Below are 24147 nucleotides of genomic sequence, written 5' to 3' on the forward strand. Positions count from 1 at the left end.
CACTGCCATCCTGGATACCAAAACAAAGAAGAGAAAAACAAAGATTACAACAAACACAGAAGCGGTGTGAATTCATTCTCTGCTCAGATGCTCCACTGTCTTTACATAGAAAATATTCGTTTGCTGCTATATTATCGTTCAAAATGAAAAAAAAATCAAATAGGTCATCTGTCTTCCGACAGTACCTGAAAGCAGCATTATTCTGCCACACACGGGTGAATGGCCACACGACAGAAACACCACTACCCAGAATGCGCCTCCGCCGCATGCGCTGTACGCACTACGGCCCGAAGGCGTTGGTGGTTGGTGTCCGTCCGAAGATGCATTGCACCCCGGCAGCATCAGTACCATCTCTGCTGTGCTACTAAACCAAAAACCGTGGGACGGAGGAGAAATAGCGGCGGTGTTTGCGGCTTGAGCGGCGCCGGCGCGTCTGGACGGCGCGATGGGGGACCAGAAGGTGAGCCGGGGCGGGAGAAACAGGTGTCCGGCGGGGGGAAGCCGTGTCAGGGCGTAGTGTACAAAGGAAGGAGCGGCTGCGAGACCGGGGAGTCTGTGGATGCGGCGCAGACTCGTATTGCACAGCCGTGTTATTTATTTTAATTAGTGTTTGTCCGGTTAAAGGTGAGATTTATCCTGTTAACGTCACCGACCACTTTGTCATCGATGTATCGGCGTATCAGTGGCGGACGGGAGGGGTTGGGGACGGGGGACGGGGGGTGGGGGGCTTGGCGCAGCTCCTCTCGCTTCAACAAACATTACACAGTCCTTCAGTGTGGATATGAATGGGCTTTTCACTGTGAGGTGGGCAGCGGGAGAGGAAACACGACAGGGCGGCAACATGTCAGAGGCGCAGTGTGTATGATGGTGAACCTGGTCACACGGCGTGGAGCCGCATTATTCAATTATAAATGCGCATCCTTCCGCCCGTGAAGTGTCCTCCCTCTGGGCTGAGAAGCTAGTCCTCTCTGATCCAGTCTGAAGAACCAGTGTTTAATCATGTATAAAAGGGAGCTGAAGGCCTAAAGCTGCTCATGTCCTCAACCAAACACTGATTAGTACCACTTCAGCTGAGCTGCTGTATGTTTGGTTGGGAGAGAAACCCGCAGTGATTCAACCCACTGTGCCACAGGCTTTGAGGCTCCTGATGGAGAATATGAAACTCTATACTCTTTGCTTTTTTCAGTCTAAAAACATCTGACTATGTCTTTTTCCACGCATAACAAAGTGTTGAAATTTCAAAAGTGAGGTTTTTGTCTGTTCCTCAGGAGTCTCTGCGTAAGATCACCCACACGCTGGCCGTGAAGAATGAGGAGATTTCAAACTTCGTCTGCACTCTTAAACAGAGCCTCGACAACCTGGAGGTACGAATGCACACATGGCTGAACTAAAATCCTGTATCTTGTCCATTTTTATCCACAGCTTGTCAGTTCTCCTCAGTCCATGAATTCATTCGGCTTTCTTACTCATCTTATTCTTATTGTGGCACCAGGCTAACTCCAGCCGAGTACAGGAGGATCTGCAGTCTGAGTTCAGCTCCCTCCACTCAATCCTGGATGAGATGAAGGAAACCATGTTGACACGCATCAAGCAGGAGAGAGCCAGCCGCACCTACGAGCTACAGGTAGCAACCGCCGAGTCTGCAACTGAATTCACTAAATAATAGCTAATGTATTTATTATTGAAGTTATTGAAACACCTTTTCAGTCTAAAGTTCTCAGTCACCAATCACCAAATGAATGATGCGTTTTAGTGTCTGACTAAAAACTGAAAAGGTGTTTTCAAAGCACTAACTGAAAGCCAAGTGCAACAACTACTGCAAAATCAAACAGGATGCAATATTACATCACACACAGATATTAATTAAAGACAACAAATTTATAGTCAACTCGTCTTTGAGAAAACAAATAGAAGAGAGTGTCAGGACAGTGTTTTCTTATGAGCAGCTAAACATTTGTATTTAATATTAAAATGCTTTATTTAAAGAACTTATCAGGTAATTAATTCTTGAGATAACAAAATTGTTATTTACTGATCAGGTCTTTAATATCAACTTAATGCAAAGGATTTGTTGAACCAAATAAATTTGTAGTAGTTTGGAAATTAACTCTTAATATTGTCTATTATTGTGTCAAATAAGATTTAAAAATTTTTGTTTTCATCTCTGACATTGTTGATTTCAAAATTCTGTCCAGAAAGAGCTGATTGTCGTCACTTTATTTACTTCTTATAACTGTCAACTCAGCTTCCGTGAAATAAGCTTTTATGCTAAATTCTTCTCAGGTCAAAATCCTTATAGTTGTTGATCTTCTGTACATGAATGCAGCAGCAGCTCTGCAGTCTCAGGACAGAGCCATGACTCTCAAATGATGCAGCTAACTCCATAGCCTCTGCAGAGCAAATAATAGTCTCATTATACTGAAGATGAATGTGTGAGAGTTTGCAGTTATCGTACTCTGTTTGACTGTGACTTGATATTTTGCTCAGAGTCAGCTGAGCGCCTGCTCCAAAGCCCTGGAGAGTTCAGAGGAGCTGCTGGAGCTGGCCAACCAGACGCTCTGCTCCTCCGAGGCGGACGGCTTCACTCAGGTAGCTGACCGACTCCACTGCTGCTGTAATGCTGCTGCTGCACTGTTCCCCTGCTCGCTGTTTATGACTGCATTTTTTAATGATTAATGATGAACTTCAGTGTCCATATATATGATGTAATCTGTCCTTCTTGTGGTGTCATACTACCAGATATTTTAACACAGCCACCTGCGACTTTTTTGTGTCAAATGACAACGTGATGGGCTACAACTCAGTTTTCTCTTCGCTCCGTATCTCTTCTCTCCTTTCTCCTTTTCCTTTCCCCTCTCTGCTTCTCCTCTCCAGGCGGCCAAAGACATTAAGGATAGGTATAGTACTCAGCCATCCATTGCTTCCCTTTTGTCATAGCCTCCTGTAACCAATGAGCTGTGTTATAATGTAGCATGCATGCATTCAGACGTGTAGCCACCACACCCACTCCGTAGACAATAAGCACTATGGAAAAACTTTCCACTCGAGAGTCTTTTGTCTCTGTGTTTCCCACTGTCTTCTAAAGTCTGTACCATCCTGTGTCAGCTCCTCCCTGGATGAATGTTGTTCCCTCTCTAGCTCCGCTTTTTAGGTGTTGGTCAGGGTGATGAGTTCAGTGGTAGTAACAGAAGTCTAGCTAGTGGCCTTTTCTTAGTGAGCCGTACTAGAATCACCTGTTTTTCTCCCTCTGATTCAGTTGAATAATGGACCACGCTTGTTTCCACCCCGTGTGTTTGTGCCTCTCTGTGTGTCTCTTTGTCCGCAGCGTGACAATGGCCCCAGCCTTTCGCCTCTCCCTGAAGGCTAAAGCCAGTGACAACATGAGTCACTTGATGGTGGATTTCAGCCAGGAGAGGGAGATGTTGAAGGGCCTCAAGTTTCTCCCAGGTCTGCACCATTTTTATTGCCAAGATTCACAGATAGGGATGAAAGATTTACAGACAGTGTAAGGTAACTCAGTGGACTTACACCAGTGCTGCACTTACACTTTACTTGACTTTCTTGATTTCATTTTACTTTATACTGGACCTTTTGATCCACTACATTTATACGGCAGCTGTAGTTAGTTACTAATTAAGCAAAAGATTCCTCCTTCTTAAGTAATTAGTCTATGACTGAGACCCTGTTTTTTCAAAACAAGTGGAAAAAGCATTAAAAGTAACATTAAGCCAGTTTTCAATGCAAATCAATTTGTTTCAGTTACCAAGTTTCAGCAGTGCACCTTAAACTTAATTCAAGATACAGTTCTTCCTTCACTTGTTAAAAATAAAATAACGTTGAGACCCAGAATTGTCTTTTTAAGACTGGGGCTTTTGCACTGTTACACATTGAACTGCCTGATGATATATGAGGTAGTTTTAATCAGCCCCACCTTGACCACTTGTAGCAGTAAAATACTGTTTGCACATCAGTTCATCAGTAACTAGAATGGCACTCAGTAGAGCGCATACCTCCGCCAAGGCCAAACATCTTCCACCAGAGCCGGATTGTTATCTGGATCTGCACCAAATTGTAAGAAATCATATATCTCAACACCATTAAATATGTCCGTTTTTTTTAACATCCAGATCCAAACATTATTTCCTGAGTAATTGACCAAAGTGCTGCTGAAACATGATCTTCACCAAAATGTAATGGGTTCTTCCCTGGTCCATGCCCCATCCCTCCACCAAGCTTGGTGCAAATCAGTTCATTTATTTTTGCATAATCTTGCTGACAAACAAAAAAACACTGGTGAAAACATAACTTTCTTAGTGGAGATAACAATAATCCAGGTATATAATCTGTGATCAACACAATGAAAGTGACCATTCTTCAGGACCTATACTTCAGATACTTCAAATACATTTAGCTGGAAATGCCTCTTTACTTTTACTTAGGTAACTGGACCATGTTGTGATATTTGAAACCAGTCATTAAATGCTGGTTAAAACAATCTATTGTAGATAAGTCAGTAGTAACCACACACAGGCCTTAACCTTTGAATGGTTATACACAGTCTGGGCCTTTGTTTTTAACTGCAGTGCTACACTTGATGTCAGAAAATAAAACAAAAAAAACCACTTGCTCTGTGTTAAACAGGCTGCCTGGTGGACTAGTTTTGAGGTGCTCCACTTCTCAGTATTTATTAATGAGTCACATGACACATACTGTGAAAGGGGGTCGCTCGCAGCGATGAAACCACAGAGACTTATCACACAACTTTGCAGCTGTGTGCATCTTGTTAACCTCTTTAGGGAGCTGGTGTGGTTTTGCAGCCCATGTATTCACTGCAGGTCTCAGTCTCGTTGTGAGCAGAAGTTTCCAGCTGAAAAGTTTTGATAAAAACCACTGCACACCACCTGTGAAGCACAAAACAGACAAAGTTAGCAGCAGGTTAGAAAGTTGAAGCTTGATTGGAAATGGAAACTTTAGATTTGTCCACCCTGTCAGGTGTGTTTGAGCTCCTCTGCCCCCAAGTGGTAAAAAAAAATTCCCTTGTTCCATGTGGCAGCTCACTTCATGTTTTGTGATCAGTTATTTATTTTATTTTTCATATAAACAGCCAAACACCATAGACACAACAGTAACAGAGAGAGTATAAAAGGGAAGACAGCTCATTTCATGACCAAGTACAAACTTGATTTACTGTATAAAAAAGTTTTGAATAGAATTCTTAAATCTGCTTTTCAATGAATATTTCACACATAATCTGTTACTGTGGTGAAGCATTGAAAGTGTTGCAGCGTTACATTCACAGAAACTGATTTCTGATGCCCCTCATCACAGAAATACTGTTTGTTCTCTTGCACGTTCAGTTCCTGCCACTCCAGAGATCCAGGTGTCAGAGTGCCAGGTGTGTGACAACACAGTGACTGTGGTGTGGACCTTACCGGAGCCTGACAATAAGATAGACCACTACATACTGGAACATCGACGGACAAACCATGAGGGTCCTCCACGCATCAGAGAGGACTATCCCTGGATGGTGGTGGAGGGGATACGAGAGCTGGAGCACACGCTGACCGGTAGGAGCAGGACTGTGAGGAGATTTGTGGTATATGTTATTCTGTTGAGGCTGACTCATAAAGGACACTTTTGCTTTTATTCTCAGGTCTGCGCTTTGACACCCGCTACATGACATTTAGAGTGAGAGCGTGTAACAAGGCTGTGGCAGGAGAGTTCTCCGAGCCGATTACACTAGAAACCCACGGTGAGAATACTGGACGTAAACAACTGGTTCATTCACGGTGGGAAATGGCTATTAAGGGTGTTTTAATAGTTTTAACGAGAGAAGACTGCGTGACGACTCCGTGGGGTCTTTGTTGAGAGAAATGTGTTTTCAGTGTGTTAATAAAAGGTCTGCCTCCTACCCTGTTTCCAGCCTTCACCTTCAAACTGGACTCTGCCTCGTCCCACCAGAACCTGAAGGTGGAGGACTTGAGCGTGGAGTGGGACAGCAGTGGAGGAAAGATACAGGACATCCGCAAGGAGAAGAACCGCACCAACTCTCCGATGCACTCTCCAGCCAGGTTTGTAATGAATGTAAACAATGATTTTTTTTAAAGTAAAGTAAAATGGGGTCTAAAGAAACCACATAAAGCCTGTGATCATGTCACTTACTGTCATTATGAATAAATCTGAGAAATATAAATCTTTCAGAGTCTCTTCCATCTGTCTTGTCTTTGATCAGGTCAGCCCTGATGTCTCCTAAGAGAGCTCCGACGGCTCGTCCAGGCAGAGACAGGTTCACAGCAGAGTCCTACACAGTGCTGGGTAAGAAAACACTCGAGGCACAAGTAAAACTCTCAGAGGGGAGTTTCAGCTGTACATTTATTTGAAACAGAGCTGTTCTGAAAGTATAAATTATTTTACTACTCAAGGTTCAACTTCACTGAGAAGGAAGAAAAATAACAAAAGTGGAAATTGCTGAGTAACATTAAACTTTCAGATCTGAGCTAAAAGGGGAAAAGGTGCAGTGATACCTTTTTAAATGTTATCTAACCACAACTCTCAACCTGCTTAATATTGCAACTCTAGAGATGTATTATCTGGGCTTGCGTCTCATTACAGCTGACACCATGATCGACGCTGGCCAGCAGTACTGGGAAGTGCGGTTTGACAAGGAGAGCAAGGCCTTCGCTGTCGGGGTAGCCCTGCGCAGCCTCGGCCGATTTGACCAGCTGGGGAAAAGCAGCGCCTCCTGGTGCATCCACCTGAACAACTGGCTGCAGCAGAGCCTCACAGCCAAGCACAATAACAAGGCTCGAACACTGGACTGTCCCATCCCAAGCAGTATAGGAGTTTACGTCAATTATGATGAAGGTAAGACAAACACATTCACATGGAGTCACAGACACAATCACTGTTGGTCACTGATGCTCGATCGCTACACATTTCCAGTTAAAGCTCTGTGCACAACAATGCTGCTTAAAAAATTGTAAGGTTTTATTTGTTTAAATTCAGTGTCAGATATCTGTTTTAATTGACTCTTATCAAGCAAAAAAAAAAACTTATAAAATGTGTTGATTTATTAATTTTATGTATTTATTTAAACTTTATTGAACCAGTTAAGTCCCAAAATAGGTTACAAACCTATTTTGTAAGGGAGACCCAGCCAAGATAGCAGCATAAAAAGGTGCAGACCAAAAACAATACTAAAAAGACATAACTTTTTTTGTTTGTTTGTTTTATATCATTATAAATTGAATATCTTTGAGCTTTTGGATGTTGTTGAAGTAAAATAAGCAATTTGGGCACATGCAATGGACATTTTTCACAGTTTTTCTAATAAACTACAGGGTGAATTACTTATTTAAAAAAAGAATTGGCAGATTAATCAACCATGAAAAACATGTTAGTTGGAGCCCTACTTCTTTATCATAGTAGATGTGTGTGATTTGCCTTTTTTTTTTTTAATTCTCTCCAGGGGTGCTGTCTTTCTACAACGCCAAAACTAAGCAGCTGATGCACACCTTCAAAACCAAGTTCCAGCAGCCACTTATACCAGCTTTCATGGTGAGAAATGTCTCTTTAAGGCCGTCTGTTCTCTAAAGGAACTTTCTGTGACCTCTCTGTGTCTGAACTGGGCGTCAATGTGCTGCCCCCTGCAGGTGTGGAATGGGAGTTTCTCAGTAGTGACGGGCCTGCAGGTTCCCAGCGTGGTGCAAAGCGGTCAGAGGAAGAACAGCGGCACCAGCAGCTCCAACGCCAGCCTCACCTAGATCCATCCGCCTCGAACAGCTGGACGCCTGCCAGCTGTGCCCGACCGCAGTCGCCCACCGCAGAACATCTCCTTTGACCTGACTGCGGTCATAGCCATCATGGAAGAGTTACATCACTGGAGTATGATGGTTTAGCCTGTTCCTCATGTCTGTGTTGCATGACAACAAAAAATGGTTTTGGGAACAAGTGAGTCATCAGCGCCCTCAGTGACAGAATTCTTCATAACTCTGGCTGTTGTGATTGCTTGGGACACGTTAGGTGTAGTCTTGATAGTTTTCCTCTCTACACGTTCATTTAAGCACTGTCCCACTGCTGCTAGAGCAAAGATTTAGCGCTGGCCGCTGCCCTTCCTTCCTTCCTTCCTTCCTTTCCATCACCAAAACTGTCAGCCGTACTGTCGTGCAGCCAGCTGCAGGTGCGGGGTCAAGCCCTGTCCTGTACGCACTCTCCCTGTGCCTTCCTTGTCATTTCCAACCTGATCGGCCACATCGGGTGATCAGTACCAACATGCTAATATTTCACGGCAAGAAATGGTCTCACTATTTCAATTTAAAGCAATGTATTGTGTCAGTGTCAGTATAACCTGGTTGTATCGTAGCTTAGTGGTATTATCACCTACTGAATCTGCCTCTACTCATCAACCAAAATAACCAACCTGCTCCTGGACTCAATAGAATGTAGTTCATTACTGAATCAGGATTTATTAAACTCTACTTTGCCAGTAGCTCGTGGATCATAAGAAATGAACAGCACACATTAGTGATGTTGTATTCGAATTCTTGCCAAGGCATGCAGACCTAACAGTGTTTTTACTTTGTAGTCAGCCCTGCGTGCAAGACACTGGGTCCTTTAGCCTTGTGCTGAGACTCCGTTAGTTTTACATTAGAAGCAGTGTTGGGCTTCATCTGACAGCCAGACTGACAGCACAGAGTTAGAGAGTTGAGAGTTTCCCTCAATTTAACGTCTTGTAGTGGAGTCATAGAGCCTTCAGACATGGCTTCAGGATTTTGGAAATGACTGTACTGTATACATTTTATTCACCTGACTGCACCCTAATGCTTGTATGTATAGTATGTATGTGTCCTATACCTAACAACACATTTTATTTGCTGCAGAGAGATCCTGTTATGAGTAGTGGGCTGTGTGGAGTCCAAATATAACAAATAGCTAGCCCGTAGCTCCAGCTAACAAACTGCGGTATGAGAGTTGGATCCACCTGGGTGGGAAACGAAAGTGGTGAACTCTGGAAACTGTTTACTGATGTTATGAAGTCTTTATTTGTGCACCACCCAGCCTCTGAGTAGGGTCCATGTCATACGTTACTCATGGTAACAGTCTTGCTTTGCCATGTTGCTCCCTCTGAATGCATCTCCTGAATAACTAGTCTGCAATGCTTTAAAGAAGCATCCAGCTGAGAATTATAACTTTATTTCACATGCTGACAAATTGTCACAATTTATTGTATATAGTTTAATTTTTCCACTATAATGTATCAGTCATTGAGGTAATAAAGGAGTAAGAACACTTTGTTCATTGATGTCATTTTCAACAAGGAAATTATAGTCTTAAGAGTGCAACAAAAAAGTAGAGCTGATACAGAACATCATAAAATAGATCTATTATCATTATTTCTAAATTCTGCATAGGACACTTAAAGTCACTTGTTGTCAGGTCTGACTTGATTTGACAGAATCAAAGATACGTAAGTGAGTTTCACTTCACTGAAAAACATATATATAATATATATTCACATACAGGATGTCCTGTAACCAACGGCTAATTTCTGGCATGGCACATAGAGAGGCAGTAGTACATTATCTATCTATCTCACTCACTCACTCACACGCACACGCACGTACTTCCAACTTTGTGAGGACACTCATTGACATAATGCATTCCGTAGCCCCTTAACCATCACAACTGAGTGCCCAACCCTAACCTAAACCTAATTCTAACCATAACTCTAAAACCAAGTCTTAACCCTCAAAATGTGATTTGAAGGTGTCTCAAAAAGTGAGGACCGGCCAAAATGTCCTCACTCTGCTAGTAAAATACTTTTTTGGTCCTTACTATGTAGCAAGTACAAGCATGCGCACACACACGCAGACATGCACACACACCTCTATGAGGCAGAGCATAGTCATTGTAGTTACATTTAAAAAATATATAGAATTATATAACAGCAGGAGACACAAACAGACAAAAACAACACTGATATAGGAAATTGATTCAGAAAATGCACACCGCTGTCAGTGGTAAATGTGCAAAAGGTACAAGAGAAACTGAAGATAATGTGACACGTACATCCCTCTTTACAGTCGATTAATGTGCTAATGAGTGTAAGAGAAGGGTGAATCAATAAAGCGTTCATCTTCAGAGGGGCTTTACTGCTGACCGGCAGCCAGTGAAGAGGAGGAGCGGACCCACAATGCAGAGGAGGAAGAGGTTGCTCATGCGGAAACAGCTCGTGTCTGTTCCCCATGCTTTGGTTGGTCTTGCAGGGACAGACTGGGAGGTTGGCTCTGCACTGGTGCGAGTCAGCTGCTGAGGCAGTTTCACAGATGGTGGCAGCTTTCAGAGACTCCCACCAGGAGAGGTCACTCCTCAGACTTTGCACACTTTGCCTTTAGTTCCAACTTTAGTTTCAGCTCTGATATTGCTGTGAAAGGAAATAGAGCATATCAGACAGACGGTATTATGGCAAGAAAGTAAAATGACATAATAGGAAAACATGAATTGAGACTGCAAATGTGTCTGCACAAATTCCTGTCTATAGAAGGTAAAGGTCTACATGTGGACTTACTCTGTGCTAATGGGTCTGAGTTGGTTCTTACTCTCAGCTCATTCTTTGTGGAGGAGGCAGAGGACAGGGGTGACGCAAGGAGGGTCAATTTGCGAGGAGCAGGAACTGGAGGCAGCATTGCTTTCTTTGGAGTACCCTTCTCTAGCTCTATGGGACACAGAAGACAATTCGAAATGAAGCCACGCAGCAGGTAATGGGAGTGTTCTGAGATGGAAAGATCAGACAGAGGGACTCACGAGACAGCGCATCGGCCGAGGAATCCTCCGTCTCTTTTTCTCTCTCCACTGTTTGAACACAGACTTGAGTTAGCAATAATGGAAAAAATGAAGTCGTACCTGTTTATGTTTGCAAGACAGAAGACCAAATGTCAGGAATGACAGATTGACTGATTGGTGGGACTGGTAGAGTTACTCACATATTTCATATAAACACGAATCCTCTTCTATAACTGGCTCTGGTGCTGGTTCAGGAGTCGGTATTCTCGAAGCGACTGCATAACAAATTACAGGGTTGATATAAGATACAATGAGCAAGGTAAACAACAACTGCTGTCACAGTCCCCTGTACAGCAGGCTGCTTAGAAGCCGGTGGAAACGGCCTCTGGTTGAATGCAGTTTTTAAATAGACTACAGCATGTTCAGTAAAATAAAGGTTAACATTTTCTGGGGATGTCAGTTCTGGTCTGTCGGTTCGGTTGGTTCACCACTTTGGATCAACTGGTCACAACCAGTACCCCCATGCGACGTGTGAAGAGAGGTCTCAAGCTGACGTTACATATTTTAAGGGGCCACAAGCCCAAAACACTGAGTCTGTTTGAGTTACAAAGTCCAAAACTCTAAAATTTAAATCTAAAACAAGCAACCAAACCATGAGTGGATAACTCCACTGTTATCACAATGCAATTTTTTTTTTTTTTTTTTTTAAAAAACACTCACCAACTGGTACAAACTGAATTCACCAACCACTTAAAATGCAGTATATTGCTTTTTACTATACAACATCTTATCTTAATGTCTCAACATTTATTGCGGTAGGTTTATATTATGACACAAATAAAAAGTTACTTTGCGTGTCACTGTAACTTGGGAAAAGTCCAACATTAACCCACTCAGTATTCGAGGAGGAATATCTGAATAGCTAACTACGTCAGCCAGAGCAAACAGGTTTGTCAAACAGTGTAAATAGTTTAGTGCTTGAATGTTTGTGTGTTCTTGTGTTAATGGAGAAAGCACCTGGTTTGGGAGGCACACTTGGTGGGACAAGGTTTGATGGAGCCTGCTGAACACTTTTTTCTCCATTTTCATTATCAGACTGAATGAAAGCTGTAAAAAAAAAAAGTCAAAATTTACATAAGTCAACGGTTAGTGGTGAATGTGAGATGAAAATGCTTCAGTTTTTATACGTACAGATGTTTTTTTCATAATGTTCCTCGATGATGAGAGGAATCAGAACCCCGTCAGTTTTTTCTACTAAATAGGTGATCACATCATGCAGAGTGGCACAGGGGACCTGCGGAGGAAGCAGCTCGTGTTTAACATGTGAACGATGCAATTCATACAGCAATTAAAACAGGTTTTTCATATTAATAGCACTACACAGATAAAATGTGACTCTCTCACACACACGCGCACACACACACGCGCACACATTTTTATTGCACTTTCGGTAACCACTCTTTTCCTTTACAGGAGATCACATGCCATATTTAATCTCAAGTTCACTTTACCCTCCGATAAAACCCCATGAAAAAAACTCCAGCTATCAAGTGCAACTGGTTCTTTCTATTCTGTTCTTCACAGTCAAACGGTTTGCAACATGCACACAGCCAAAAGATCACTCACAGACGTCACAGACAACAGATTTTATCAAGAAGTAAAAAAGCCGACGTCAGTCTACTTTGTTTGATTTGAGGACAACAGTCAATATGACAGCTATCTCTAACAGACTAACACCGCACTGACACTACGCTTTCATCTGTGGCACATACAGTACAAGGTACCTTGAGCTTGACCTGATTTTTTAACACTTACAGGATTGTCCACATCAATGGCGAAGCCCCCTTCATGTTTACGATTTACACGGTAGTGTTTGAATATGGAGCTGATAGAGAAAGAGGAACAGGAAGGCAAAAAGAAGATTACACACTGTCCAGCTGAATGATATGCCACCATAATGATCCTGATGATGCAGGAAGTGTGAGCAAGCTTGTATTTAGTATGTACACCTAGGTTTATGTGTGCATAGTGTGTGTGTGTGTATATATTTACCCATCATGGTCCTGTCTGGTGGTGACAGCAAAGTTTCCGTTACTTCCAGGCCTCAGGAGCAGGTTTCCTCTCTTGGCCTCTTTCTCGAGGAGCAGCTCTGCCTCCAGACGGGACACAGCGTGGTAACAACTGCAGCAAGCCACAAAACACAGAGATAAGAAACACAGTGAGTTCAGAGGGTCATTAAAAAGTGGCACATCAGACCAAACAGACAGAGGCGGACACAAGCAAAGTGAACTAACAAAGTGTGAAGTTTTGTCTGAGGTGCAAGGTAGCAAAGCACTTTTCAATTCTGAGAGCTGCAGATACCATCAATCAGCCAACACCTCATTAAATTAATAAAACTGAATCCATAAAGAGCATTTAGTAAAGTTTTTAGTCTGAAAACCAAACAACCACTACATGTGAAGATACAGTAGCTCTGCCTGCACAGTAATAGTATGCAAAACATATTATATTATTATTATTATTATTATTATTATTATTATTATTATTACATTATTACAGAACTTAGGAAACTAAAGACCTTTTCGATTTCAAAATGCACTTTCTTAAATATTAATTTGGTCATTTTTTTTTGTATCTTGGCATCGGCCCTTTGTACTGGCCATGTTAGAAATCACTACTCAGTCTGGTTATACTCACGCTGGCATGTCTGCTTGGAGGCTGATGTAGTGACTAGAGGTGGCAGCAGATGGATGGATATTTTTCACTCTTTCCTTTTCCATTTCTACTGCCTCTTTGAGCATGTGGATCTGACCTGGAAGCAGGTTGAGGGAGGGGGGCACCGACAGCTGCGCAGAGACACACAGTTTCTCCTTTAATTTACTCGTGCAAATGAGGGCTGTAATCATCTACATCTGACCTGATGTTCATGCGTCTAAAGATCAGTGTCGCATCAAACTCAAACTTAAAATCATTTAAACAAGATGAGAAAATGTTTTTGGTGTTCTTTGTTCTTTCTATGAAGTGAGATGCATTTTCACAGACCTCGGTTACAGAGAGGATATAGCCCTTCCACAGCTCACGAGCTTCTGCATTAGGGACCTGGAGAAACAACGGAGGAGAGAAAAACTGTAAAAAAGAGGAATTACTTTGAAAAAAAAAAGAGAGGAATGACTGAAATATTTCCTATACATTCCCTCACAGTGAATTTGATATTTCCATCTTTCATCCTGAGGTTCAGTCTGGCTGCATCCAAGTTACGATCCTGGCTGCTGTCGTCTGTTACTGAAATCAATCCTATGAGATCCAGTTTCTCTACGTACTGATGAAAAACACACACACACACACACACACACATGAAGTCCCAAGCTTTTTTGAGGAACAATCCCTCAAATGTGTGTTATTTATTAACCCAAATAACTTACACTAGCGTCTCTCATGTCATTGTAGAAGAAAAGAATGTTTCCACACAGGCAGGCCCACAGCTTTCGAGACGTCTGCACAAACACACAGAGAAACATACTGAGTGAAAGATCGCACACCGAGCACAGGACACAGGCAAAAAACACAGACATGGAGGTGAATGGCAAAGACAAGGACTAATTCATATCTGTGGTAAACACAGTACAAAGACACAAAAGGAAGAAAGCAAACGCACAAAGTTATACAATGAGGAAATGGACACATGCGATCCGTGCAGGTGACTCTTGGATTTGACTTGATGAGTCAGGTGCTTGTAGCCACAACAGAAATCAATGTGTGATATTAATAACAACATTCAGTCCTGGAAGTGGTGCAACTGTGTCACCAGATGAATTCGTGTGTAGGAATGTAAGATGAATCAGTGTTTGGTTTCACTATTGTCTGTTTCATCGCAAAGCCTCCACTCACGCTGTGTTACAAGTCATAGCTGAGCCCAAAACAACTTAAAGGTACCGGACTGTATGATTGATATGTTTGTATGGAGGGTAGTCCAAGGTAGTGTCCAGGTAAAACGTTCACATGGTTTCAGGTGAGTGTGTACTGTGTCTTATCAGGGAGGACTTGGCAGAACAGCCCACAGGATTTATTATTTGCAAAGCCTGCCACACCAGTTTGCTTCTCTACTTTTCTCTCAGTTCCTGGCTTGCTCTAATCTTTATGGCACAGATAGCTGAAAAGCAGTCAGACCAGTTGGAGAGACGCAGGTTCTGCTCACCGTCTGCTGAAAAACTCAGGTCAGAGTCCACAAGTCTAACAAGAAAGGATATGAGACCTGATGACAGGCTGCCCCACCTACGGAAAACAACACTTGTCTTTATCTGGCTGCTCTGCATGGGGCTGTGGATGAAGTGTGTTGCTAAACCACTACACTTGTTTAGTGGTTAGTAAACTATCAAGCATGTCATTACACTGCAGTTTTGTAATATTGAGAACAAGCTAGGGTAGGTAAGTGAGGGAAAAGGTAAACCTGCTCCTAAAAAGTGGTCAAAGAGAGAGAGAGATACTATCAATAACAACAGCTGCCTTATTTCAAGCATAACCACTAATTCATGGCTGAAACCATCACTCATTTAGTCAAACATTAATCACTACTCTGGCAATCAATTCATCATTTAAGTCACTTAAAATACTCATCATTTCCTCAATCCAGCCAATTCAGTCAATTTAGAGGATTTGTTGCTTTTGATTGTACCATACGATGGTAAATTAGACTCCAGTTTTTTTGGTGTTAGTCAGATAAAAGAAGCAATCGGTGTCAGGTTGATCTCCTCCATCTTTAAAGCTCAATTAAAGTGGCTCCGACGAATTTGCCATTTTTGCCAACACAGATTAGTACAGTTAACTAACAAAGTCAACGCACACCAGATTCTAAGAGGAAAAAAAAGATATTAATAAATCATAATAATAAACCAACAAGTTACCTTATCTTTGAAGGACCTCTTCTCCAGGTATCCCTCATAGTAACAGCTGGGCAGCTGGCTCCTCAGTCGAGCGGCTCGCTTCGCCATACCGCGGACACACACCCTCTGTCACACACCCTCTCAATTCAACTCAAGTGTCCCCAGCAACATCAGCGCACTAATGCTCCGACCTGTCTGTCTCTGGGTTGACAGGCGGCAGTGTACTTAATGCTGATTGGCCAATGTGTAGAGTGGGAGGGGAAAAAAAATCCCCTCAGGTGAAACTACTCGTGACGTCACCGCCGTGGATGGAAAACACCTGTGTACGTGTGGGCTCACTGAGATGTTTACACTTTTTAAAATGCAGATGAAATGAAAAGACAAGCTTCTGTCCGAGCTGGGAAACTTCCCGTCAACAGCACAAAATATTCAAAGGCGGTGTTGTCCACGTTGCCTGCTTTTGTTCTGTGAAGACTCAATCTCAAAAGTCTTAAAAGCTTAAAAACATACAATTTCATTATTATTAACTCTGGGAGCTGCAGGGTGTATCAAAAGAAAGGCCTCTGAGCAACCATTAAACAGTGCAGTGTCTCTTATCTGGTGAGAGTATGATATGGTGGTTAATGAGCTGTGCCTTGTGGTCTAAACTCGGTCTGCTGAGGTTGAACAGTTAAGTTAAAATCTAGATAAGCCTGTGGTTGACAGTGAACCTGTGATTCGAGATGTTTCGATATTAGGTGACAGCAGCAGCAGCAGCAGCAGCAGCTTTCCTCACAGCTGGGAACTCACCATCAGGGATGTTGCATTGAGTGTGGAGGATGAAGTTCAGCAGGTGATGAAAGGATCGTGTGGGAAATAAGGCTTCAGATGGTACACAACTGCAGATTTTCATATATCTAACTCGTGAGGTGATTGTTCATACTACTTCTGAATAAGAGAGAGGCCTAAATCATTAAAGATCCTTTAAAGATTTATGGCAGGAGGTAGGCAGGGATGGTGGCCCCCTCTGCTGGCGCTGATTTGTTGTCAGTGTTGAATCCATTGAGTAGACTCAGTTGCCTGTTTGCACCTAACTAAAAGTAAAGTCTATTGCAAGAGTCCTGTAACAAATCCAACCTGTATACAGTGTACAAAGTTGAGTTTTTGTTCAGACTGTTTTAGAAAGCTGCAAATTCACCTTTATTGTCATTTTGGAGACTGAAGTAGTTTGTGGCACTGTTGATTTGTATTGCATTATACTGACAGGGGATTCGAACTGTTTTTCCAGCCCACTTGTATAAGTGAGGGTAGGCTTAAAAAAGGATGAGCCATTCTTTATAAGAGTATTTAGCAAAAGGAAGCTACATTTCTGTTGCAAATAGAGATGGAGGGCGTCTTTCTAATCATCCTAACACACTTTCATTTGTGTGTATCCAGTTGTGCTCATAAGTTTACATACCCTGGCAGAATTTCTGATTTCTTGGCCATTTTTCAGAGAATATGAATGATAACACAAAAACTTTTCTTTCACTCATGGTTAGTGGTTGGGTGAAGCCATTTATTGTCAAACAACTGTGTTTGCTCTTTTTGAATCATAATGACAACAGAAACTACCCAAATGACCCTGATCAAAAGTTTTCATACCCCAGTTCTTAATACCGTGTATTGCCCCCTTTAACATCAATGACAGCTTGAAGTCTTTTGTGGTAGTTGTGGATGAGGTTCTTTATTTTCTCAGGTGGTAAAGCTGCCCATTCCTCTTGGCAAAAAGCCTCCAGTTCCTGTAAATTCTTGGGCTGTCTTGCATGAACTGCATGTTTGAGATCTCCCCAGAGTGGCTCAATGATACTGAGGTCAGGAGACTGAGATGGCCACTCCAGAACCTTCACTTTATTCTGCTGTAGCCAGTGACAGGTCGACTCGGCCTTGTGTTTTGGATCGTTGTCATGTTGGAACGTCCAAGTACGTCCCATGCGCAGCTTCCGGGCTGATGAGTGCAAATTTTCCTCCAGTATTTTCTGATAACATGCTGCATTCATCTTGCCATCAATTTTGACCAAGTTTCCTGTGCCTTTGTAGCTCACACATCCCCAAAACATCAGCGACCCACCTCCGAATTTCACAGTAGGAATGGTGTACCTTTCATCATAGGCCTTGTTGACTCTTCTCCAAATGTAACGTTTATGGTTGTGGCCAAAAGGTTCAATTTTGGTCTCATCACTCCAAATGACTTTGTTCCAGAGGTTTTGAGGCTTGTCTCTGTGCTGTTTGGCGTATTGTAAGCTGGATGCTTTGTGGCATTTGCGTAGTAATGGCTTTCTTCTGGCGACTCGACCATGCAGCCCATTTTTCTTCAAGCGCCTCCTTGTTGTGCATCTTGAAACAGCCACGCCACCTTTTTTCAGAGTCCTGTATTTCAGCTGAAGTTATTTGTGGGTTTTTCTTTGCATCCCGAACAACTTTCCTGGCAGTTGTGGCTGAAATTTTCGATTGGTCTACCTGACCGTGGTTTGGTTTCAACAGAATCCCTCATTTTCCACATCTTAATTAGAGTTTGAACACTGCTGATTGGCATGCTCAAGTCCTTGGATATCTTTTTATATCCCTCTCCTGTTTTATACAGTTCAACTACCTTTTCCTGCAGATCCTTTGACAATTCTTTTGCTTTCCCCATGACTCAGAATCCAGAAACGTCAGTGCAGCACTGGATGAAAGATGCAAGGGTCTGTCAGGAGCCCAGAAACTCACTGACCTTTTATACACACACACTGATTACAAGCAAACAGATCACAGGTGAGGATGGTTACCTTAAGTAGCCATTCAAACCCGTTTGTGTCAACTTGTGTGCATGTTATCAGGGCAAAATCTCCAGGGTATGTAAACTTTTGATCAGGGTCATTTGGGTAGTTTCTGTTGTCATTATGATTCAAAAAGAGGAAACACAGTTGTTTGACAATAAATGGCTTCACCCAACCACTAACCATGAGGGGAAAAAAGTTTTTTCTCTTATCATTCATATTCTCTGAAAAATGGTCAAAAAATCACAAATTCTGCCAGGGTATGTAAACTTATGAGCACAACTATATATATGTGTGTGTGTATGTGTGTGTGTGTGTGTGTGTGTGTCCTGGCTCACGATCACAGATTCCTACTTCCTACCTTTATCCAGAGAGGGAATCTGGTGCTGTGAGGGCTCCACTGACAGACTGCAGTCATAACCAGGAAGCTGTTGAATTGTTGAAAATAGATATATCCAAAACATCACAACAGCAAATTACATCTATATGGGAGCTATGTGTAAATCTATCTATTTTCAACTACTGATAGATTTTTTGATCCAGCACCCCTCCTATTGGATACTGGGATGTGCATGCTTTTTTTCATCAGTTTTTGCCAGAAGCTGTGGAGGACAGACAGAGAGAGTTTATGTCCCTGACGATGGTTCCCACTCAAGATCCACCAAGCGGCGGCAGTGTTTTTGTGGTTTCAGCCTGAACACAAAGCCTTCATCATTGGATGGAGTTTGCTCAGCGTTCATGGAGATGGATCTGTTGGCATTCAAACTCAGGAGCCTATATGGTTTCACCCATACGGACCTTCAGATTCTTATATGTGTTGGCTTTTAAGTTAAGTGTGAAAGTTCATCCTAAACCTTGGAAATAGTAGTTGATTATTAGTTATATCACCATTATGGACTACTCATTTATTAGTTAGCACTATTACTATTAGTTTATGTAAGAGACCATGTTTTGACTCTAGAAAAAATGAATAAGTTTGTTTGTCAAACTACTGTTTCCAAGGTCAAACGTGATAGTGAACTATCTATCAGACAAAAAGAATAATTTATTGAAGTGGAAACCTTTAAATATGATATATGATAATGAAAATCAAATAAAAACGTTATATTTTCAATTTTAGAAGCCAAATCATCAGGAATTCATCAATAATCAATATGTGATGTCATACAGCATCATACAAATGACAGCTCTGGGGCCAAAGATGTCAGGTTGTTACATTTTAACAGAGAACAAGAGATGATGGCAATGCACGTGTCGCCTTACTGCTCTTTAACTCGCTGCACCTGAAGCCACGCCGGTCACGTGACGGTGCGGCGTTACCGTAACTGCGTCTCGCGGCGGCTCTGCCGCTCCTGCGCGATATGCGCGTTGTCTCCTGTCATCTTGGCACCTCTCCCCGAGCAGAGCAGGGGCGAGACTTTCCTTCAGCGCCGCAGTCTCAGAGAGGTGATTGTATCTAACGATGGGGAACAGAGATGACGAATATGATTTCTTGTTCAAAGGTAAGCGGAAGAGAAACGCGCTTGTGAATAACCTTGTTTGATGATATCCAGCAGGGGAACCGGCTAAGCTCGGGCTAGCATGCTAACATTAGCTGCGTTAACGTCAGTGGTCAGGTTAACATCAGCTGGTGGCAGCTAACTGCAGCTAGCCCGACTGCTTTCTTAGCTAGAGCAACTTTTCAGTCTCATTCTTTCTAATTAACACCACATTTGCGTTTACCTTAAGGTGTTTTTCCGCTTTTATATGTGTCAAAGTTAGCTGAAAACTATGTGTTGGGCTGTGTGGATTTTACAGAGAGGAGGGCGTATGGCGAGCTAGCCCTGCAGGCTAGTAGCTAATCTAACGGGTGGAGCGATTACTTTTGCAAAGAGTAAATTCAACTTTATTGCCATCGACGAGATGTTGTCATTACCTAGCTATAAACACACTTAAAATGTAGTTATCCAAACTGGAGCATCAGTAGTGGTTTACTTTCTTAAGCCGCTCCCATGAAATCAGATGAATTTAATGGAGAAAGGAAACAGGAGTTCCCTTTGTGGTGGAGCTGTCACTCTGTCCCCTGAGGGAGGAAACTCGCTCTCTTTGCAAGCAGTAAAGAGGAAACTCTAGTGTGGGAGTTTAGTTTGCTTGTCCAGTGCCTGTCCAGGGGCACAGGTACAATGTGGCTCAAAGCTCTGAGATTGGTATCCCATTATGAAAAGTATTACTACAATGACAGGGTACTTACTAGATTACTGAGTAATTATTCACATGGTCCTTTTTACACCTTGGAGTTCATTTTCCTGATAACATGCTGCTGACTTTGCTGAATAAGAATCTGCTTGTTACTGCTCTGATGTTTTAGATCCCCAAAGAAGGAGTCTTATTTAAGACTGATTTGAAAGCAAGCTTTAGTAACATAAAGCACTGTAATTAACATATTATATACAAGATTATTTTACTGCACATCACACCAACTGTCTTTTTATTGCAACTCATCGATTGAAATTTAGATGCAGGGATTTTAACACTTGGGGAGTTTATGGAAGAGGTGACAGAGACATAAGCTTTGCCACATCTGTCTTGTCAAGCCCAATAGAAAAAGAGGCTCTGGTCTAGTGTGGCTGCTGGAAATTGATTGGAGGATAGTGATGACTCGTAACAACGACACAGGAACAAGAGGCCTTGAGAAACTGTTGAGTCAGTTTTCTCAGAGAGCAGGCATTACTCCCAACAGAGCAAAGTCAAAACAATCAAAACCAGTCAGCACTTTCACTTTGACTGAGGAGGTAGTGACTGAATGGTAGCCTGACTACAGGGCATCATATAATTATAGTTATTTGATACACCTAATGTATTTGCAAGCATCAGGGTTTGTAATTCTGCAGTTGAATCCTCCCGAATCATTAAATCATCCAGTGAAATAATTGTGGTATGTTTATGTCAGTTAATGTGCACTTATAAATTAAGGAAAATTAACAGCTGCAGTAGCGATGATGAGGCAGTCGGAGGTGAACATGGGTGGAGTAAAAAGTTGCCACAAAATCACAAAACAACTGCTGGAGTGTTTGAAATCTGAGAGCAACATTTTCCTTGACTCCTGCTCTGCTTAGTGTTTAAGTTTTTGTCTTTGTTCTAGTTGTACTAATCGGAGACTCTGGAGTGGGGAAGAGTAACCTGCTGTCCCGTTTCACAAGAAATGAGTTCAACCTGGAGAGCAAGAGCACGATCGGGGTGGAGTTTGCCACCCGCAGCATCCAGGTGGATGGCAAGACGATAAAGGCTCAAATCTGGGACACAGCTGGACAGGAACGCTACAGAGCAATCACCTCAGCGTGAGTTTGCGTTTTTTATTTGTGTGTAAACAAGTGTATATTGCCGCAATAAGTATTGTGCGGTGATGTACACATCTGGTTTTATGCTGTAACCAGATATTACCGGGGTGCAGTCGGGGCTCTTCTGGTTTATGACATCGCCAAGCACCTGACGTATGAGAACGTTGAACGCTGGCTGAAGGAGCTGAGGGACCACGCCGACAACAACATCGTCATCATGCTGGTTGGAAACAAGAGCGACCTCCGCCACCTCAGGGCAGTGCCCACTGATGAGGCTCGAGCCTTTGCAGGTAAATGAAACCAAGTGCTGCGGTAATAAAAAGAAATGAAGCCACTGTGCACATTTTTAAAATGTACTTCCTTCTCTTCCCACATTAGAAAAGAACACTCTCTCATTTATTGAGACATCAGCGTTGGACTCCACAAATGTAGAGGAAGCCTTTAAGAACATTTTAACAGGTAGGAAAAAGAAGACTCAGTGCAGGATATCATGTAATGATACATTACTTAGAATCCCCTCAAGATCTCTGTGTGGCCTATTTGTCATTTATAACATTAGGTAATACAGGAAAAATTAGTACAACGAAATATATCACCATGAGATGTACCATACATTTAAGCTGCACAGTTGGATACATGTTTTACCATTTGCATCATTATGATCCTTTTTTTTTTCTGGGATCTCCTTCTGCAGAAATCTACCGCATTGTGTCACAGAAGCAGATAGCAGACAGATCTGCACACGATGAGTCTCCAGGCAACAATGTTGTGGACATAAGTGTCCCGCCAACCACTGACGGGCAGAAGGGCAACAAACTCCAGTGCTGCCAGAGCCTGTGACACTCAACTCAATGACACTCATCCTCTCCTCTACATCCACCTTGAAATCACATCAGCTGTGCACTTTCTATTCCTGTAGCTCTGCTCACGGCCAACTCCTCCTTCACTCTATACTTTATTTCTCCTTCTACCTTTCATTCTGTTTTATATAATACTTTTGAACTCACTCGTGCTCTTCTCTTCTGCCATGAAAGAAAACAAGAAGCCTTTATGTCACTTGGTTAGTCGAGTTGTTCATGGAGTCAATGTGAAGGTTCCTGCAATGCAGGAACGAGGCAGTCGTCGCTGTCTTAATGAAGCCTATGAAGTTGTTTGAACTCTACTGAAACGCTGTCATGCACAGGGAGGTTGTGACGTACATTTCAATGGTTACCACTAGATGGTGCTGCGTAAATAAACTACAGGCAGTTACTCCAACCTGGTGAAGCAGTATTATGCCTTTTGACAGTGTGGTTCTTACGCTCTTCTTACATCAGTTAAGTTATCATGCCAAAAATATCCTCATTAAGTATTTATTGACGAATATTTGGCTTAAGTTGTCATTGTTTTACTTTCAGTTTAAGAACTGTAAAAACTTTACAATAAAATTCTTGACAAAACTGTCTATACCTCAATTTCGTTGTACTTAATATTTCTACTCCATTACATTTCTACATGTACTACTACAAGTAAGAATGGTACTATTTATCTTATAGCTGTAATAGGTCAAGCTTTTACATGTAAAACATGATCAGTTTATAGAGCATGCTGTAATGTTATATAGTAAAGAGACCAATATCACATAAAGTAAGAAAAATAAGCTCTACCTTCTCAACAGTAAAATGCTGCTTAAATGTCAATGCATCAGTAACGAGAATCAAATAATTTACATTAGCAAAATTACTCATTAGCAAAATGAGTCACATATGACATTATTTTACTTACGTTTTTGATTGCAGGACCTTTACTTGTAATAAAGTGGTGTTTGTACATTAAGTCAAAAAAAAAAAAAAGCTCGGTACTGTGACGTTGGGATGAGCATTTTAATAAAGATTAGTTAACTGCCAAATAAAATGTAATTAAATCTGAATAGTAATTCCAGTGCCAACATCATGATACAGTACGCAAAAGGTTTACAAGCGTCAACGTCATCTGTAGCTGAGGGCAGCAGAGTTCAGCAGGTATGTTCAACCTGTCCTCATTCGACTTCCCATTGAAGGACCACTGGAAATATTTGAGCATTTCTAGTGGGGTTTTTTTTTAGATAGTCTGCCTCCTTCCTGGAGTGCGGAGACCGACGTTAAATAGTGTTTTTCTAACTAAGCTGCTTACATTTATTAGATGCAGTGGATAGGACAAGGAGACTGACTCTCCACAGATACAGTAGCAAAACTTGACACCAGCAGTTATTTTTCATTGGGATTAATGGCTACACAGTGGCTGTGGTCAAAAACAGACTTAAAGTAATGACGTCTCATCCCCACCGAGCTAAGAGGATGACCTGTAAACAGCCCTATCATATCAATCAGAGCATCTATACTGTCATGTTGACGACCATGCAGATGTTTTCAA

The 24147-nt window shown here is 42.1% G+C and overlaps 3 protein-coding genes across 3 annotated transcripts; 2 read left to right on the forward strand and 1 right to left on the reverse strand.

The window, feature by feature from the left end:
• Positions 1–277: 277 nt before the first annotated feature.
• fsd1 (fibronectin type III and SPRY domain containing 1) lies at positions 278–9288 on the forward strand. Its single transcript, XM_071487419.1, has 13 exons — positions 278–460; positions 1269–1364; positions 1493–1624; positions 2488–2589; positions 2875–2897; positions 3326–3447; positions 5358–5567; positions 5654–5752; positions 5924–6071; positions 6233–6315; positions 6613–6864; positions 7469–7557; positions 7653–9288. Exons 1-13 carry the CDS (start codon positions 446–448, stop codon positions 7761–7763), a joined length of 1482 nt encoding a protein of 493 aa, XP_071343520.1. The 5' UTR covers positions 278–445; the 3' UTR covers positions 7764–9288.
• On the reverse strand, positions 9176–15851 carry LOC139626880 (signal-transducing adaptor protein 1-like). The gene is made up of 13 exons (XM_071487421.1): positions 15684–15851; positions 14205–14276; positions 13982–14101; positions 13825–13881; positions 13480–13628; positions 12835–12963; positions 12598–12667; positions 11974–12076; positions 11800–11889; positions 10983–11057; positions 10804–10851; positions 10568–10714; positions 9176–10423 (listed from the first exon to the last, which is right to left on the reverse strand). Exons 1-13 carry the CDS (start codon positions 15768–15770, stop codon positions 10362–10364), a joined length of 1209 nt encoding a protein of 402 aa, XP_071343522.1. The 5' UTR covers positions 15771–15851; the 3' UTR covers positions 9176–10361.
• Positions 15852–19697: 3846 nt separating this feature from the next.
• On the forward strand, positions 19698–23200 carry LOC139626885 (ras-related protein Rab-11B). Its single transcript, XM_071487427.1, has 5 exons — positions 19698–19941; positions 21561–21756; positions 21853–22046; positions 22135–22215; positions 22451–23200. The coding sequence occupies exons 1-5, from the start codon at positions 19902–19904 to the stop codon at positions 22594–22596; spliced, it is 657 nt and encodes a 218-aa protein (XP_071343528.1). The 5' UTR covers positions 19698–19901; the 3' UTR covers positions 22597–23200.
• Positions 23201–24147: the final 947 nt, after the last annotated feature.

Source organism: Trachinotus anak, unplaced genomic scaffold (assembly GCF_046630095.1).
Source record: "Trachinotus anak isolate AG129_WGS33_773 ecotype Australia unplaced genomic scaffold, CSIRO_AGI_Tana_v1 ptg000010l, whole genome shotgun sequence".
Taxonomy (NCBI): domain Eukaryota; kingdom Metazoa; phylum Chordata; class Actinopteri; order Carangiformes; family Carangidae; genus Trachinotus; species Trachinotus anak.